Below are 18101 nucleotides of genomic sequence, written 5' to 3' on the forward strand. Positions count from 1 at the left end.
CTCAGCAGAATATGGGGATAGGATGAGGGGAAATGACCAAAAACTGAAGTATATGAAGTTCTGCACAAATGTGCGTGGGAACTTCTTCCCAGTGCAGTGACGGAGCACTGGCATAGGCTGCACAGAGAGGTGGTGGAGTCCCCTTCTGAGGGTCTCATTCAAGATCCACCTGGACACCTACCTGTGCAACCTGGGCTAGGGAGCTGCTTTGGCAGGGGGTTGGACTCGATGATCTCTGGAGGTCCCTTCCAACCCCTACAGTTCTGTGATTCCAGCCACTTCTCCTCGAGGTCATACTGCCTCATGAAGTGGTCATGACCCAAGTGTAGCATGCAGCATTTAGCCTTCTTGAATGCTATACAAGGTGGATCACAAATACCCCCTGAGCATCCAAGAGCCAGGCTAAGGAATGGCTCCACATGACTTTGAATCACAGACCCTCAAAGTACTGCAGTGCTAAGCCACAGCTGAGCTGAGGGGATCTTGGAGAAGCCAAGAAAGTTCACAGGATGTACACAGTCACTTTGCAACTCATTAGTGGCCAAAGAGAGAAAACATCACTGTGCCAAAACACACTGGGCCTCAGTCATGGCAACCTGGAAACAGCCTTGAGAGTACACCAGAGATCAGGATGGTTAGCTTTCTGCAGGGTGGGACCACACAGCTCTGCTTAAGGTTTTGCGTCTGCCAGGCTACTCCGCTTCTCTGTTTCCACTTCAAAGAGCAGGAGGCAGAGAGAAGAAGGGACTGGAGACATGGATTTGACCTCCTTCTCTTCCAGTCTCCATAGAATCACTGAATCATTACAGCTGGAAAAGGCTTTTAAGATCATCTAGTCCAACCACCAACCTATCTCCACCATGCCCACTAACCATGTGCCACATCCACAGGGTTCTTGAATATCTTCACCACCTCCCTTGGCAGGCTGTATTAGTGCCTCAGCATTCTTTCTGAGAATAAATTCTTCCTAATATCCAACCTGAACTGCCCCTTTTGGTACCTGTGCATGGCAGCCACCCACAGGAACATCTCCTTCTCCTGCATTAGAGTGCCAATGGGACAAGTCTGCCAGGCATGCATAGGAACTCAGAAACACACAGCAACTTTGGCATTTGCAGCACCATTGCCCTCCATCTCTAGGCTCAGCACCAGTCAGAGGAAGAGCAGACACAGGCCGGATGGTGTTGTCTAACAGGACCAACTCAAGATGAGACAGAAGGCTGATGATAAGTGTACAGCTGTAAAGACTATGTTGAAAAAACATTTTACAGAAGGACAGACTTGTTTCAGAGAAACTGGAAAACAATTCCTCCCTTAATCATTTTAGATTGCCCACGCAATGAGCTTCACAGGACTAAACAGGACTCCCTGCCTACATGCACATCCCAAGGGGATGCAGAGAACACACACACACGGGCTTGCACACTTGTCCGGATCCAGCACCCAACCACAGTACATCCATAGTGCAGTGCACACCTGAAGGCCAGGTGCCAGGGTAGGCACAGGATGTGTGATACTGCCCAACAACACTGTGACTTTTTCCATTAAGTTAGCCCAGGGGATGCTTATGGATCCCCTGTGTTTCATAACATCTTTCCCACATGTCTGGGAAGGTTTATTGCATCCTTTCACATTTACAGCTAAAAGATGCAGCAAAAGAAAGAGTGGGTCATCACTTCCAAGCCTGAACCAGGTGGTCCTGAGTTCTCAATATTATAATAATGCTTAGAAACTGCCATCAGAAATGCAGCTGCAGATTGGTAACTCACATCCCTCCTCTGCTTTAAGAGCATCCCTTCAGGATACATCAGGCACTTCCTTCCTTCGCTCAGCTTCCTAGAGGATTAAGGGGGTGGGTGGGGGCTGTGCTGTGATCACCTCCAACCCCTTCTTCCTCTATACATCTCCTTCAGGAAATATCTGCAGCAGAAGAGCTGGAGCTCAGCCACAAGTTCTGACAGAGCTTGTGTACAGAGCACTGTTCAGGGTGCAGGCTGTGACTGCTGCCAGAGAGAGCCTAGGGAGAGTCCATGGGGCAGCTGTGAGATTTGACAAGATAATTGTCAGAATCCTCATCTCTTTCACACCTGTGCATGTAGGCCATGCTTTTTTTTTTTCTGGATTGTCCCAGGTGACCATAACTCCATGTATCAAGGCTGATGCATCTCTGCCCACTGTGTATTAGCCAGGCAAGCAGGTCAGGCTCTGCAGGCATGCCATAGCCCTTCTTTGAGTTGCTGGAATTAATGTGCATTGTATGGAACAAATCATCTGTTTGCACCCACAAAGGGCTCCCACGCAACAGTAAGTCCCACACAACAAAGCTTGAAGTGCCCTATTGGATGTGGAGGCAAAACTGTGAGGAAGTAAGGGGTAAAGCCCTGGTAAAGCCCAGGCAGCCCCAAAATCCCCTATTTCCTAGGCCACGAGGCTTTAGGACACAGTCCCTTCTCCCTTTCTGCCCTTTCACAATTTCATAGAATCGAAGAATCATTAAGGTTGGAAAAGACCACTAAGATCATCTAATCCAACCACCAGCCAACCCTCTCCATGCACACTGACCACATCCCTCAGTGCCACATCCACAAGGTTCTTGCGCACCTCCAGGGACAGTGACTGCACCACCTCCCTGGGCAGCCTGTGCCACTGCCTCACTGCTCTTCCTGAGAAGAAATTTCTGCCAATAGCCATGCTGAATGCTTGGTGTTAAGTCCTAAGTTTTTGTATTTCCAATATTTTTATCTGAACTTCTGGACACTCATTGATTTCAGAGATAACTCTTAGCTCATCCCTAATCTTACCACTATTTCCTTCTCAGATTTCTCCTGAAGCTTTCATTTTATTGGTCATTCCCTGTAACTTAAGTTTGGGATGTTTGGTTGGTCACTTGTTTTTTGTATGTCTGTTTGCTTGTTTCTGTCCTTTTCTACATTTTTCCTCACTAAGGACTCAGAGCTCGAAAAGCATCACTGGGATATTCATCCATACTTGAATTTAGCCACTAGGTGACACTGCAAAACCTTTTATTCAGAAGACTGCATGACTCCACCACACCCTGTGCTACTAACAGAACAGTTGATGAAGCGAGCCACAAGAAGACAGAAAAGAGAGAACTTTTTACAAGAAAACCCCATTTTTTTCTCACGAGAAAAATGAAATACCTTGCATCTGTTGTTGCTACTATTTCTGTAGCACTCATAGTTGAACCAAACCAGGAGAAAAAGGTGTGCCAGAAGTGACCCTCAGGAGAGCAAGGCAACACCAGCAGAACAAATACCAGCACCAATGGAAGGGAATGACCCTGACAAAATAAGACAACTGCACTCTGAGAGCAAAGACGCTTTAATCCCTGTATCAAACCTCATTCCACACTCAGATGGCTTTAAATGCAATTATTTTAAGTGCATTAAGCTACGTAAAACGAGGGCTATGTCAGTTCCAAATGAGAGGTCACCTTGATAAGGCATTGCCAGTTATTAGCATTGCACTGTGTCAGACAGCATTTAAGACACCAGAATTCAAACCTACCTTTTAGATTCAGGAATGCACATCAGTGAATGCATTCTCAATTCAGACTTTTTGTATTCCTGGTTTGTTTTCTTGAGGGCAAGTCCTAGTTCTCAGGATTTTCCTCTTGGCTGTAGCAAAAGAAGACTAAAACACTTTCTTACCCTTAGCTATGTTGTTCTTCAGGTGTAATGCAAGCAGGATGATGGAGTTAGTCTGGACAATCATAGTGCAAGTTATTACCTCATTCTCATCTACACATTATATAAGGAACAGTATTTATTTTGTCTGTGCAGCCAATTTAACCACGTGGCATTTAAGTGCTGGGATAGCTCTACAGTGAAGGCCATGATACACATTAAGACTTATCCTCTCAATTGTAGATGGTGACTCTAAAGAGGTTTAAGTAAAATCTTCAGCAACATTTATTTAACTGGAACTTGAGAGTGCCTTTAAAGTCCATTAAACTTTCCCTCCCGATCTTGAAAGAATCAATTTCTGGCCTTTGTAATCTGGACAAGAAATATGCAGACCTTATCCTGTACTTCCCTTACTTTAGTGTCTGGAAACACAACACCTGTAATAAAACCTCATGACAGGTTTTGACAAAGTTTATAGAATCACAGAATCACTAAGGTTGGAAAGACCACTAAGATCACCTAGTCCAACCCCACCATGCCAAATGACCTTGTCCTGCAGTGCCATAGCCACATGGCTCTTGAACATCCCTGGGCAGCCTTTTCAGTGTCTTACCACTCCTTCTGAGAATGAAATCTTCTTAATATCCAACCTGAACGGGCTCCCCTGAGGTTGTTAGAGCTACAGACAGTGATTCAGGGATAGATGAAATCAGCACTAACACAGCTCATCTGTGGCTGGTCCACAGAATTAGAGTGCTAGAAAAAGGAGAGGGTGCCTTATAATCACAAGCAGTCGTTTTCTACCTGGAACTTTGAGAACTGGGTAAAACCCATACAAGATCTACTCTGGTTCCTTTATGTAATTATGTTACAGATTCTCTAAACCTACATGGATCTTTTTTTTTTTTTTTTTTTTTTTTTTTGGATTAAGGCATCTGAATGAGTAGCTCATGAAAAAAATACTTTCATTTTAGCCCTTTTAAATGTCCTATTGCAAAATAGCCTCAGGCAGCAAGTGAAGCTGAATGAAAGAGAGGTCAGTGGAGAGCTGCTCCCTCTTCACTTTGCTAATCACGTCCCTATCATACTGTGGCTGCCTTTCTGATGTGACAGCTTAGGGTTGAAACAACTCGGAGAAAGCTACAGTGCACTAACACATCCAGAAAGGTGCAAACCAGTAACAACCGGCAGGAAACCTATATGATATCCAAGAAAACACCATGCATAGCTAAGCAGAGCACACATTTCCCTCCTTACAGTGTTCTCCAACTTCACATTGGCCTGAGCTCTGCATGACTACCAACTGTTGCCAGTGAACGTCCAGCAGACAGATGTGTTTGCTGTCAGACTGTAGCTCTGACCACAGTGAGAGGCTGAGGAAATCTCTACAGTGTTTGAAGAGGCAAACAATGGTCAGTAGTGATCATCAGAGCTATCAGCCCTCTGAAAACAAAGAGAGGAGGCAATAAAGCAGCCCAGCAAAACCAAAGGTTTTCCAAGCACAGACATGTTTGAGCAAACATCAGCAGAAACACACTTTTGATAAATTGACTGAGAAATGAGAAGAGCGATGCTGTCAGAGGCAATACCCTGGCATTAAGAGTGTGCTAAAGGAGGAGCTGACATGGCTGTGTGCTTTGATGCCCTGTGCTCTAATTAGAGGTGAGGGCAAAGGTGACTCCACAAGAAACCACACCCTTTGCAGATACAGGGCTACAACAAAGGGTGATTGGAAGGAATGTCAGCCTGTGACAAAGGGTAATAACAATCACACTGTTCATTAATACACTGATGCATAGGGTAATAGGTTAAAGCAGCACTTTGCAAATATTCATTAACATTGTAGCATATCCCTGGAGGAAACAAATAAACCTGTATAACCAGACACAAGAAGCAGAGGAAATGGAAGCCCCAGAGAATCCCCAGATACTTTTCTCAGGCTAAAACAGTGCTGCAGGCTCACTCAGGAGGACACAGATCTCACAGGTGGCATACACTTTTCATGGGAAACAGATCACACACGTGGTTTCACTGTGACCAGTAGAAGGTCACCATCCTTCTTAGCCACTTACTTCATCAACAAAGAGATGTGTAAAATTTTGATATTCCTCACTGCTTGCATTGCTAAAGCCTGGTGAGTATTCCACATTTGTTATCTGCACCATTCCGTTAAGTTTCTGGACAGCTGCAGATTTAAAAAAAAAAAAAAAAAGGGACAATTTTATTATGTGTTCCATGGTTTGTAGCCCAGGGACAAATACGTGACAGGCCCAAGCATGCCCAGCAATACGTACGCACAACTGCCAAAGACTAGCCATCTAAAACATAGCCTTAACACAGGTGTACAGCAGCAGGGCCCACTTTTTCTGGCCTCCGGATGCCTCTGAAGGACAGACTTCCCATCAGACTTAGAGCTGTCAGCTCTGCCTCAGATGGTCTGGGACTTCTGAAATGTTTCTCTACAGCAACGGTTAGGTGCTGAACTGCTCTTTCAACCTCAGCTCCTGTCTTAGCTCTCTCTACTTGTAATGGGAATACACCAGCCCCTCCAGAGAGCAAACCCTTCCAAGTCTTTCCCTCTAGCCTCAGAGGAAGGCTACCCAGATGCCTGGGATTAGACTTCTGCATTTTATACAGTGTAAAATGAGATTAATCCAACAGAGTATACATCTCCTCTCTGAAGTTGTGTGTGCTGTATCACATTAAAATGGTTTCAAATGTTTTAGGTCATTTTTTGATATCATTTGTTTTGGAATTGTTACCACAGACACTGAAGGTGATTACAGACAGAAGAGAAAGCACTTCTGAAGACATGATTCATACCTCTAGTATCCTTTATTAGCTGACTGATATCACCCAATCTCATGACCATTGCCACCCAATTACTTTCATGAAGCCTTCAGTCTGCTAACAAATCACTCCTAGATTTAGCAAGTTCTAACACAATAATGTCATTTATGAGTATGGGACAGTCTTCACAAAAGACTCCAAGAACACTACAATCTAGCAAAGGATTCACCTTAAAATTGTTTCTGAACGAAGTTACTGGTTTTACTTTCTGTTGTACCATCTTGCTTTCCTCCCTACATATTTCTGTACTGATTTCAAGTGTGCATAAGACACTAATTTCCAGCCCTGATACTGTCAGACTCCTACACTGAGCTTTACTCTCCATGTTAAGTGATTTTTCTGAAGGAACAAGAATGGAAAAGCAGGGCTTTGCACAGACTATATGGATCACACTGTATCGAAGTTTGTCCTAGTCATACTGGAGACAACATTTTCAGGTGGGATAAATGCTAGAATAAATTGTAATAAAGTGAAGCATTAGAGAAGAGAGGAAAGAAGCCACAAAATTAGGGTTCCTTTGTCCCAGTATATTTCTGATCCCAAATGAACCCTTACAGCAACCACCAGCAAGATCAAAAGATTGAGGTTCACTTTCTGCTATGGATTGTCCTGCTCTGTAGGCATAGATATTTAGGAGATAAACCACTTCTGTCTGATGGAGAGAGGGGAAAGTGCTCTAAACAATTCTCCAATGGAAATAAAATAAAATAAAATAAAATAAAATAAAATAAAATAAAATAAAATAAAATAAAATAAAATAAAATAAAATAAAATAAAAATCAGTTTTTTAAAGACATGAACAGATTATGAAGGGTTGATTGTTGACCTTCCAGGTTAGAGATGATGCCACAAGAAGGAGCTTTACATTAAACTTCATCAGATGTGGGGCTTTGCCCTCTGAATTTCCTGCCTCCAGCTGGTGAGACATCACTGTGGTGTTCCTCTTGTTCCCCAGGAACAAGAAAGAATGAAAAAGAAAAAGGCTTAAGCAGCAAATTGAGTTTTCAACTGAGGTCAGTATGTTGTTGAATTCAAAATTATTCTTTCCCCATTTGGCCAGCAAGCTCCCAAACTAGTTATTTGCCTTTATCTTTTCCGTGGTCTTGTCAATGCAGGCAGCAAAGGGTACAACATAAAGAAGAGGGAAGGCAAGAGCATGGCTGCTGCCCAGGAAAGTAGGATGGGAGATGTGGACACTATGGCACCGATGATCAGGATGGGTGATGTGTTGGTGGTACAAGAGAAGCTGGAGAAGTAGCAGAGATGGCTACTCACAGCCAAAAAAGAGAGTTTCCACAATGAAAAAGGAAGAAGGGGAAACCAGAACTGGGGCTGGGTCATCTGAGACCTTTGGGAACAGAAAACTGTAGGCCAAGGAAAGAGAAAAGAACATAGGAATGTGGTTTGGGGTCAGGAAAATGTGGAAGGTGAGAGGAAAAGAACAAGGACAAGTTGAAACAAAACATAAACAGGTGCCAGTAGCTAACACACTAAAGAAAAAAGATCTTCAGTGATGAGCAGACATGGCAGCATCCCTATCACAAACAATTAAAACATAATTTAAGGATCAAATCTGACTCTAACTTTGAAATATGATTCAGCTCCAATCAACAGAAAAGCCCTATAAAGAGATGCACTACATCTGCCCAAACCCAAGCAAATGAAGCGCTTCCCATTAGTCCAGTTACTTGCAATTATAGCTCTTGAAAAAATGGCTCACAGGTTTCCACACAGCTCCTGGAAATCCCATGGAAAATTTGCAGAGCTATGCTTAGCTCATGCTCCATGAGAGGTAACAGGAGGGCAGTGCTATGCCATCCTGGGTCTTTGAGATAACTGTGAGCTGCTGCTGCAGAGCACACAGGAGAAATCAAGACAGAGCAGCAGAACAAGAAGCGTATATTTCCACAAGCGACACACAGCATGCTATATGATTTACTTCATCTGCTTTGGGAAAAGGAAGTGTAATATCAGTAAAGTTATAACCTAAAAGTGAAATTATTTTGACATATCAGTTTAGAGAAAAGGTTCCAATTCCTGCAAGGAAATAACTCTGATATAGGCAAACTAATTTCAGCCACCTTCACTCCAGATCCCTGAGACAATTGTGCATCTTTCTGGACTCTGGGTGAGGTTCTTCTTTTCATGCAGTCATGTTGCCAAGGCATGCATGCACAGCTGGATGCATACTCACTGTGGTCCACAGTTGGGCTCAACATTGGTTTGGGAGCCAGGGAGACACGTGGCAGAGCTGGTAACCCCAGGTTCGTGGTGTGATTCTCACCCTGAGAGCTATTCTCTCTTTTTGTCTGTGTGCGTGTGTTGAGAGTGGCAGTGAGAGTGGGAACTCCTGCATCCCCTGTGGCTGGCAGAGCTGTGATAGGGCCATATTGAGAGTAGACTTGAGGCTCTTCAAAACCTGCATGACTTCCAGATATACCAAATGCTGATGGGTTTGATAACATTGGCAGTGGAGTTTGTTGCTCTTGCTTGCCTGTGCCAAAGGATGCATTTGTGAGAGTAGCCACTTGTTGTGATGTACAGGGAGAAGATGCAGCCACTGAGCTCTGCTGTGATGGACTCGTGGTGGTCTGCTGCTCTGCAGTCACAGCTGTGGGGCTGCTGTCCTTGGACACGTGCGGTGTCAGGGTTTTATTCCAAGGCACTGGAGGAGCGCTGGTGGGAGAATGGTGAGGGGGTGCTTGACTTTCACCAAGGGGCAGTACAGCAGGGTGGTAGGTGGTTGTGATCATCTCAGAGCCCACAGTGATGGCAGGGAAGGCAAAGGCTGCAGGGCTTGCTTCAAGAGCAAGCTGTGTGCTGCTTGCTTCTTCAAGGGCTGTTTTTTCAGTCAGAGGGCTCGCGATCTCACCTGCAACACAATAGATGTAGCACTAGAACCTCAAACCAGACAAGGAGGCATCAGAGCATGCTGTGTCTGTCCTGGAAATTGGGCTGGGACACGCAGCCACATGAAATAGCTGTACATAAACATTGGATATTTCATAAAGACACTATAGCCTTCATGATTTTTGTGGTATTGAATCTGGTATGGGCATACACAAAGAAGCAAATTTGAGTCCTGAATCTTCTCTTCTGGTTGGCAGGCCATGGGTCAGTGTTGGGGAAGAAACTAGCCACAGAGATACCAAAATGGTATTTCTCTGCAGTCGGTCTTTAGGCAACTTAGGAGAAGTTCAGAGAGATTGCATGCAAAGATGCAAAAGCAGCTCCAAAAGTAACATCTACTATTTTATGAATATGGTGGCCCATGACTTCAGAGGAGGATGTTGTGTCAGAGGCAGTAGAGACTGAACCTTCCCACCAACATCCTGTTATATGTTGTTGATGTGTGACAGATGGCAGAGGGGCAGACTGACACAACGGCATCTAATGTGGAAGGGCATATGAAGCAAAGGTGCGTTGCTGAATTCCTCTATGCAGAAAAAATGGCACCCATAGACCTATGACACTTGCTGATCCAACAGTGGATGTGAGCACAGTGAGGGGTGGGTGCTGAGTTTCAGCAGTGGTGCACACTGTTATGCATGCAACATGTGGGCTCTTGTGCACTGCTGGTGAAAATACAGAGCTAAAGTTAGTGCTGTGTCAACAAATAATGTTTTGTAGCAGAGAATTTGCTCCAGCAAATAGTGTTACTGTGTGTTTTGTATATGTTGTAGTTTCTTAGAAATAAACAGGAGGCATTACTTTCTGAACAACAAGTGTATGAGGTCTACCTTCATGTTTAGAAAGGTTCTCCTTCGGCCAGAGACTCCAAAGGTGCATCTCTATATACTTTGTGTGCTATGTGAACAGTTGCAGTAAAAACACAGGTAGAAAACTATAACTTATTTCAGAATTTCATGGCAAAGGGAAACTACATGGTAGTCTTTTGCTCACCCTCACAGTTTCTTCCAGGCCGGGATGGATTGGTGTCCATGGTTGTCTTGCACCTGCATAGGTATGAGCCCACCAGATTGATACAATGTGCAAACACGGAGCAGTCATTGTCTGTGCGAGAAGCACATTCATCCCAGTCTGTAAGATCAAAACCAGCCCAAGATCAGTCAGACAGCCTCCCTTTCTGCGCTGAGATGGAAATCATCTCAGGAAGTCCTTTATTCAGTATTTGAATTTAAGAATGTGATTGGTCATTTGCATGACAGACAAGTTCTGAGTGATGCAGGACGCTAAAACTGGTTTTGTCCATCACATAAAAATCAACATTCGTCCTTGTACACTTAAAAATATTTTCTCCAGGTACTGATATTTTTCAGACTTTTTTTGTTGCTCTACAATTAAACACTTACTTGTAGTGAGAAAAATGCTGTTCGTTTGTACTAGGGCTACCTCACAAGTATACGATTCTGCATAGCATAGCTCCATTAGTAATGGATAGTTCTGTTACCACTAGCTATCATGAGCTAGAACAGTAAATAGAGTCTGAATCCAAATCATTTTCTGCTTCAAATAATGCAAAATAAATGCAAATAATAAGCACTTTTCATCTCTTAATAGAGGAAGTGCTAGCGGCAAAATCTCATTTTATAAATAATTCATTTTCACAGGTAACACTAAACAAACGTGATTCTCTTTGAGATAGTCTCAGAAAAGATAGCCTAGCACATGAAGGCATCAGTATGTTGTCAGGGTATTCCTTAAATCTAATTTTCACCACTCTGAATGGATTAGAGTTGCTTCTTGCATGGCCTCACAGATCAGTTTTATGAAGAATTTTGTTCTGGAGTCTCATACTACCTCTTGCACCCGGTTCCAGCCAGCAGGCAAAGGGCAAGTTAATGCTTTGCATATGAATAACCCTAGCGAATTCCATGTGACCACTCCCTTCATGCACTCACTTGTGCATATACGTCCACTGCCTCTGGGCAGAGTGAAGGAGAGCAGAAAACCAGCCTGAGCGACGTGTCTTGGGTTAAATAATTTTGATCAGAAGCTCGAAAATTGTTTTGAACAATGTGTTATCATAAGTGCTTGTTCTGCAAACATACAGAGATTAGTCACTGTGATTATTTTTCAGAAACAAAGGAAAGCCCCAATCTAGAAAGAAAAAGCATGGGGCATGTGTGCATGCACATACAGGCATGCATTTCTTTGCTTGCACACAGGCATCCCCTTTCGTCCCAGTTAATATTTCAGTTTTTCCCCCTTCTTCCCCATTAGATAATCAGTGTATCCATGATTGTTTCCATTAGGTAATTCCATGTGACTGTGGCCAGCATCTGGCTATTAATTTACAGCCTAAGCCACTCAGGGAGAATGCAAGAGCAAGTAGGACTTACTCAGACACCAACAGTGGAAATGCTCTCCCTCATGACTTATTGTACCATGAGGTAAATATGACTCCTGATGGCTTCACACACCACCAGAGAGATGATCCAGTGCTAATGCCAAGTAATTTACATTCACTGGCTCCACTGGCTCTGAGGGTTTCCTTTCCCATTACTTAGCAGAGTTTTTTTTTAGCAGACTTCACCTCTGAAATCACATTCAACTACACATCAGGCCAAACATTCACATTGTCTTTTCTGTCCTCCATGGCGGTAGCACATGCACTTGTACACATGCACACACACACTCACTCCCTGCACTTGCCATATTGTTTAACTTCTCCAGGAATTGGCTCCTGGTGGTACTGAGGATGTGATATTGCTATATTGACCTTGGGCCTGACTCCACACAGGTCCCCTTCTCCTTCCTTGCCATGCCTCACACAACAGACAGCACCTTCAGTGTCTCAATTAATCTTTACAGAAAGTTTTGTAATTGTATGAGACTACAAAGAGAGATACAACTGCTCCTCTCCCCGCAGTGGTGCTGTCTCTCATGACTTCTCATCTTTGCTGTTCCAAAGCCAGTCTCCCCATTCTGCCTCTGTCACTAAGCCAAGCACATTAGCCACCTTGGTCTTATTTTTCACATTTGACTTTAAGAAACTCATGTCAAACAAATGTTTCTTTGGGCACGGATAGGAAATAGATGCCTTTACTCTACTCCTAGAGAGGGTAGAGGAGAAGCAGGGACTTTGTCTGCACTCCTGGATAAGAGTGGCGCTACTGGAAGCCAACTGGCTTTATGCAATTAAAAAACAGTCCTAAAATATTGCCACCTTCTTCTCCACTCCTGTGCACTCCTCAGGATACTGTGAGCAGCCAGGAGATTATCAGTAATGTTTGTAAAGGATGTTGGCACATGTGTGTATCTTGCAATTCAGTTCCTGCTAGCACTGTGATTTCTGTAGGCTTCAGGTACAGTTTCTCTTCTGTTTTTTTCCCGTCCTCTCTAACCTCCATATGCTCTGAAACTCCAAAGGGAGTTTTCCCTAATCACAGCAAATAAGCTTTTAAGGGCTCAGTGCACCAAGAGAGAAGAATAGCCTATTCTGTTGACTTTGGCAACTTTGAGCTCCGACTGGCTCTGCCAGCTGGGAAACCTGAAGACAGAAATAAGTCCTTTGTAGATAAAAATGGTAATTACTGAAGATCAAACAAAGGCCCAATTTAACATAAATTCCATATGTGTTCCTTCAGTCCTACTCACTGAGAAGACATTCGGGAATTTCTCCAGATAGTTATTTTAGACCCTGGCCCAAGTACAACTCCACAGCCTTGAAGCGCGAAACTGTCTCGGGGGCATGAGTATCTAAAGGCTACAAACACTCCAAAGTAATCCTGTCCTCACTTCAGGAAGAGATGCAAACTTTCTGCAACTGACAAAAAGGAGAGAGGATAGGAAAATCAATGGTGAAACCATGGGTTCCTCTGCTTCTGTGGAGGGCGGTGGTGCCTGTAGATACCTGAGGACAGCTCATGTTCCTTCTTGGCTTTCCCACCAACAAACCACCATTAGATCCACACCCTTTGTCTCCCTGTTTTTCAAGAAGAATGCTGGTGATGCTATAAACGATCAAAATATCAACACTGTTCTACTATTAAAATAATAATTTAAAAATTACCTTCTACTGTAGAGTTCTGCTGATCCACCAAAAGCATGGAGCCATTGTACAAGTATGAAAGCACTGGGGCAAAGGTGGAGGCATCGACTGGAAACTCAGGATCCTGCACTGCAATTCTCAGTTTCACAATGACGCTCCCAGCTTGCAGGGATTCAATCTGCACTTTCAGTTTCCCAGATTCATATAAAGTAGAAATGTTGGGTGGAAATGAATTTCCAATCTGAGTAGAGTTAGAGAACCGCTGACAATTAGGAACCCAGCATCAATAGCTGCTTTTTAAAACTGAGCTATGGTGGTACCATTTCTAAAGACTTATATTCGTAAACATTAGTAGGAAATGTAGTAAAAAGAAGTTTCAAAGTGTTTCAGTTATTATTTAGGCACATAGAGGCATGGATCTCCTTGATGCACTCTTGAAAACAGTATACATCTTACCTCTTATCTTACAAACCAGACCCCATTCTGGTTCAAATAAGCAGAATTCTTTCTTCCCTTACTAATCATGCTTTACAAGGTAAGCTTAAATGCATTACACCCTTCGAGTTAGCACTGCAGGTCACACATCACAAGCTCTCATGCATCTCAAGGCTTTCCTATATTCAGCTATATAGGAAATGGGGGAGAGCTCCCAGGAGCTGGAATTTGGTGATTTGGGCATCTGGCAGCTATAGACCCTCAGACAATATCCACGCAGAGTTTGGCAATTAGCACAGGCCAGGGGCTGTTCCCAGTAGGCAATCTGAATGTGACCACCGTACACTGGAAGACGCAACTGCACAGATGTAGGCTGAGTGTGTGTTTGAGCTTTTTATTCCTATCTTCAGCTCAAAGCATGCCTTTGAGTAAGCAGCATTATAAATCAACCCAGCTTTGGTCCCATTCAGCCAGTTTGCTCAAAAAAACAACCAAGAACACTATAAACAAGCTATTTAAGTGGCCTACATTCAGATCTGGGTGAGGACACAAGAAAAAGAGGAGAGAGGAAGAGAGAAGGGGATACCATGTTCCCAGTGCAGAAAAAAAAAACAACACAGACAAACATTATTCCTTTTTCCTCCTAACTTCACAATTCTGATTATGACTGCATCAGCCTCAGAGGAGATTCATTAACAAAAATTCTACTGCGCAACAAAAGTGAGCAAACTGTAGATAAGGAAAATAAAACCACATCAAAAGGTTCAACTTGAAATTTCTCATGAGTAAGTACCTCTCCTGGCCTGTCTTTGGCTGGCTCCATTGCTGATGTGCTTTTTTCCCCCTCAAATCCCCCAGAGAACTGGAAACAGAGCTGATGATGGAGGCATCCTTGGTGGCTGACTACACCTGAGCATTGATAATGGCTGTATGTGTGCTTGCAATGAATGGGGCTGGGAAGGAAAGCCTGGCTCAGTCAATTTTCCTTAAAGAGAGCTGTGTAAGCAGTCTAACACTTACTGAGGGGACAGTACTGAAACAGATGCCAGCAATGTCATTTCAATAATCCATTAAAAAGCCTCAAGTCAATTTAGTGAGAGTTTACTGCCAAAGATCCAAGAAAAGGAGTCCCTGTGGCATGTCTAGATTTTTAATTCCTTTACTCTTCTGTAAGGGAAAATTCTTGTCTGCATTGCTAATAAGACCAAGGATTTGACATCTTTTGTCAGTTGGATTTTGTGTTAATTACAAAGAAACATCATAGGAAACAATATTATGGTTTCCAAGGGTTATTTCATCTGGGCACAAAATCTTCCATTACCTTAAATAAATTCTAAATTGAAAAAAAACCATATTTCACCCAGAGATATTATAACACTACCTCCATAAGCAACAGTCTTGAAAATTCTTCATATGCTGAGCTGCTGGCATCATAGAGATCATCAGTGAAGTTGTAGTTGAGAATCCTCATAGTAACACCAAATATCTTAGCCTCTGTAGCACACAACATCGAAACACACAACAACAAATCAGAAGAAAAAAGGTCTCAGTCAAAATGGACACACTCAGACCAAAATCTGAAATGGGAGACCCAGCAGGAACATGGTATCAGTCAGCACACCTGACTCAGGCATGGGCTGGGTAAAACAATTAAATCTGGAAGTGAATTTCAGACATTTTTAGGCCCAAATGTATACCTGAATGTGCAAGTAGTAACAGAAATATAGCTGGATAAAAAATACTGGTATTGAAAAGTTCACTCTCCTCTTTTCTTTTCTTTTTTTGCTTTTTTTTTTTTTTTTTTGCTTTTGTTGGGAGGTGAGGGAGTTTGATTTTAAATCAAGAAAATTAAGCCAATATTCTGCTACAGCCTCCCATGCATTTAGCACGTGCACTTACATCAGACTCATAAAGATATATTTAAGTGGCTATTTACCTGTTCTAACATTTTGTTGGGAGAGGATGGATTTTCCACAGGTTTCATAGCTGATCTCTACAGAATACATCACACCAGCTTCCAGTCCTGACACATCTATATTCACTTCCTCTGTTTTCAGGTTTCTTACAATCTCCTTGTCCTTGAACACTTGGACTTGAAAAGTATGGTTTAGAGTAGATGTGACATGCCAGGACATTTCAAAACTGTTGCTGGTAACACTGAAGATTCGATGGTTTATAATTGCAGAGGGATCTATCCAAGGAAGAATCAACACATCAAAAACAACATTTAATCTTTAAAACACTACTATCCCAAATCCATTTCATACAGGCACTTTGACAGTCAATAGGGAAAGCTCCTCTTTAAATCATGTCCAGACAGATTTTGTCTCTTTCACAGTGCTAAGATCACTCATCCATAAACCATCACACTAAAGGGATTATTGGGTGTTTATTGCTTTTATTTCCCTTTATTATACATACTTCTGTTGAATCAATAGTAACACTAATAATCAGGTTCCAGAAGAAATTAGTTTGTATGAGTGAATCTACAGGAGTTTACATCTGTTTTGCTCGTCACTTAAATCATCAAAATGCACCTCCTCAGGCAAAGGCTGCCTTGATTTATGCCTGGAAAAACAACACAGTCTGTAGCTTTTACAAGCTGGGAGCTAGGAAGGGGCATGCATTTTACCTATTTATGTCATGCTAGTCCAATACCATCACTGTCAGGTCAATGGGAAAAGACAGGGCCCTTCAGAGGTGACTCCCCTCCCTGAAGCAGTAGGAGGCATCTAAATGAGGCAGGGTGAACTACTCTATAGCACAGCCCATCCACCTCCACCAACTAGAGGGAGAGCTAGATGACAGTGTTAGATTGGACACATTTCCCATAGACAGCTGGGGTCAGGTTTGTCGAACATCAGCCCTCATACTAATCTGGAGACAATGGCGTGCTGCTGCTACAGCATCTATTCCTTCATGCTAATGGTTAGGATAAGAAATTGGTTGTTTTCTTCAGTTATTACAGTGGGACACCATTGTTGTCAGGTCTCTGAGTTAGCAGGCTGCCAAAAACTCACAAGGTGATATCTCTCTCTCCTCTACAGGGACGTAGCTAAAGAAATCTCAGATCAGAAGCTGCAAAGATGAAGATCAAGAAAGCCCAGCCTACCTCTGTGAACTAGGCAAAGAACCACTGACAACTATTTCCTCCCACAAGAAGAACAGGATGTTGTTAAAAACAGATTATGACCACTCTCAATTGAAAGGACCCAAGTCACTAAAATAAAGGTACATCTTTCAGTCTTTATTCCCATTATAGTCCCCAGGCAGCCATAATGCATAGCTCACAAAGGCTAACTCCAATGTAATGTGGATGCGGAGAGCTTCCCTGACTTGTGTCCCCCACCATCTCCATGGACTGTGTCCCAGTATCTTTGGCCAAGAGAAGCTCCTTCACTGGAAGCAGGACAAGCACCTCTATCCAGGACAAGTTCAGGATATGCATTCAGTACAGCCCAGGGGGATGTGGTGGCAGTCTTCCACTGCCTTTGCTGGTATGCTTCCTCATGCTGCAGGATTTTGATTACCCACACCAAGTCCCATGATGGGTCCTGCAATTGGACAGCTTGCCAGGCACCAACGACTCAATAAGCTCAGCGTGTTCACCTCCTCTGCCAGGAGGCCAATCCCCCAAATCAGTCATAGAGTTAATAGTAGGGCTTCTCCAGGGGTCAGTTCATAGCACCACAGCTCCTGGTCTGTCTCTCTGACTGGTGGAGGACCCTCTCTCATTCCTTCTCTATAGGAGGAGATTCACTCCAAAACTACCACAATTTTTGTGAATGCCCTCCTGTAACTCAACCAGCTCCAGAAAAAAGGGATCATAGAGTGCCTGAGTTAAAGCAAGGATTATTTGGATTCATTCAAATCCAAAGTCACTTACAGCATTCAGCATCGATAGATTGGTTAGTCGTGGACAAGAGACTTGAATTACTTATAGATGGAAAGCTACTCCTGGTGTTAATGGGATCCAACACTGAGCTTTGAGTGGATGCTGCCGTGCCTATGGGGAAACAGCATTATTAAAGGGTTAAAGCATTCCTAACAAAGCAAAACCTAAGTAATATAATTCACATTTCCATCAGCTGAAAAGCAGCAATTAAAGTACTATAAATAGAAATTAAACATATTTTCATATCACATAAGGATAAATCAATACATTATCTCAATATTTGAGATTAAAGGATTGCAAAATTGTTTTCTAACTAAAT

The 18101-nt window shown here is 43.0% G+C and overlaps 1 protein-coding gene across 1 annotated transcript in view; it reads right to left on the reverse strand.

The window, feature by feature from the left end:
* The window catches only part of UMODL1 (uromodulin like 1), a 39929-nt gene that overhangs the window by 11584 nt on the left and 10244 nt on the right, over positions 1 to 18101 (reverse strand). Inside the window, exons 6-12 of the mRNA XM_065740850.1 lie at positions 17774 to 17893; positions 15824 to 16078; positions 15269 to 15381; positions 13474 to 13693; positions 10401 to 10538; positions 8692 to 9369; positions 5720 to 5832 (exon numbers count right to left, since the gene is read on the reverse strand). Coding sequence (XP_065596922.1) covers positions 5720 to 5832; positions 8692 to 9369; positions 10401 to 10538; positions 13474 to 13693; positions 15269 to 15381; positions 15824 to 16078; positions 17774 to 17893 — 1637 coding nt within the window. The remainder of the gene's footprint in view (positions 1 to 5719; positions 5833 to 8691; positions 9370 to 10400; positions 10539 to 13473; positions 13694 to 15268; positions 15382 to 15823; positions 16079 to 17773; positions 17894 to 18101) is intronic.

Source organism: Cyrtonyx montezumae, unplaced genomic scaffold (genome assembly GCF_038088225.1).
Source record: "Cyrtonyx montezumae isolate F1298 unplaced genomic scaffold, pur_monq_1.0 scaffold_3, whole genome shotgun sequence".
Lineage (NCBI taxonomy): Eukaryota > Metazoa > Chordata > Aves > Galliformes > Odontophoridae > Cyrtonyx > Cyrtonyx montezumae.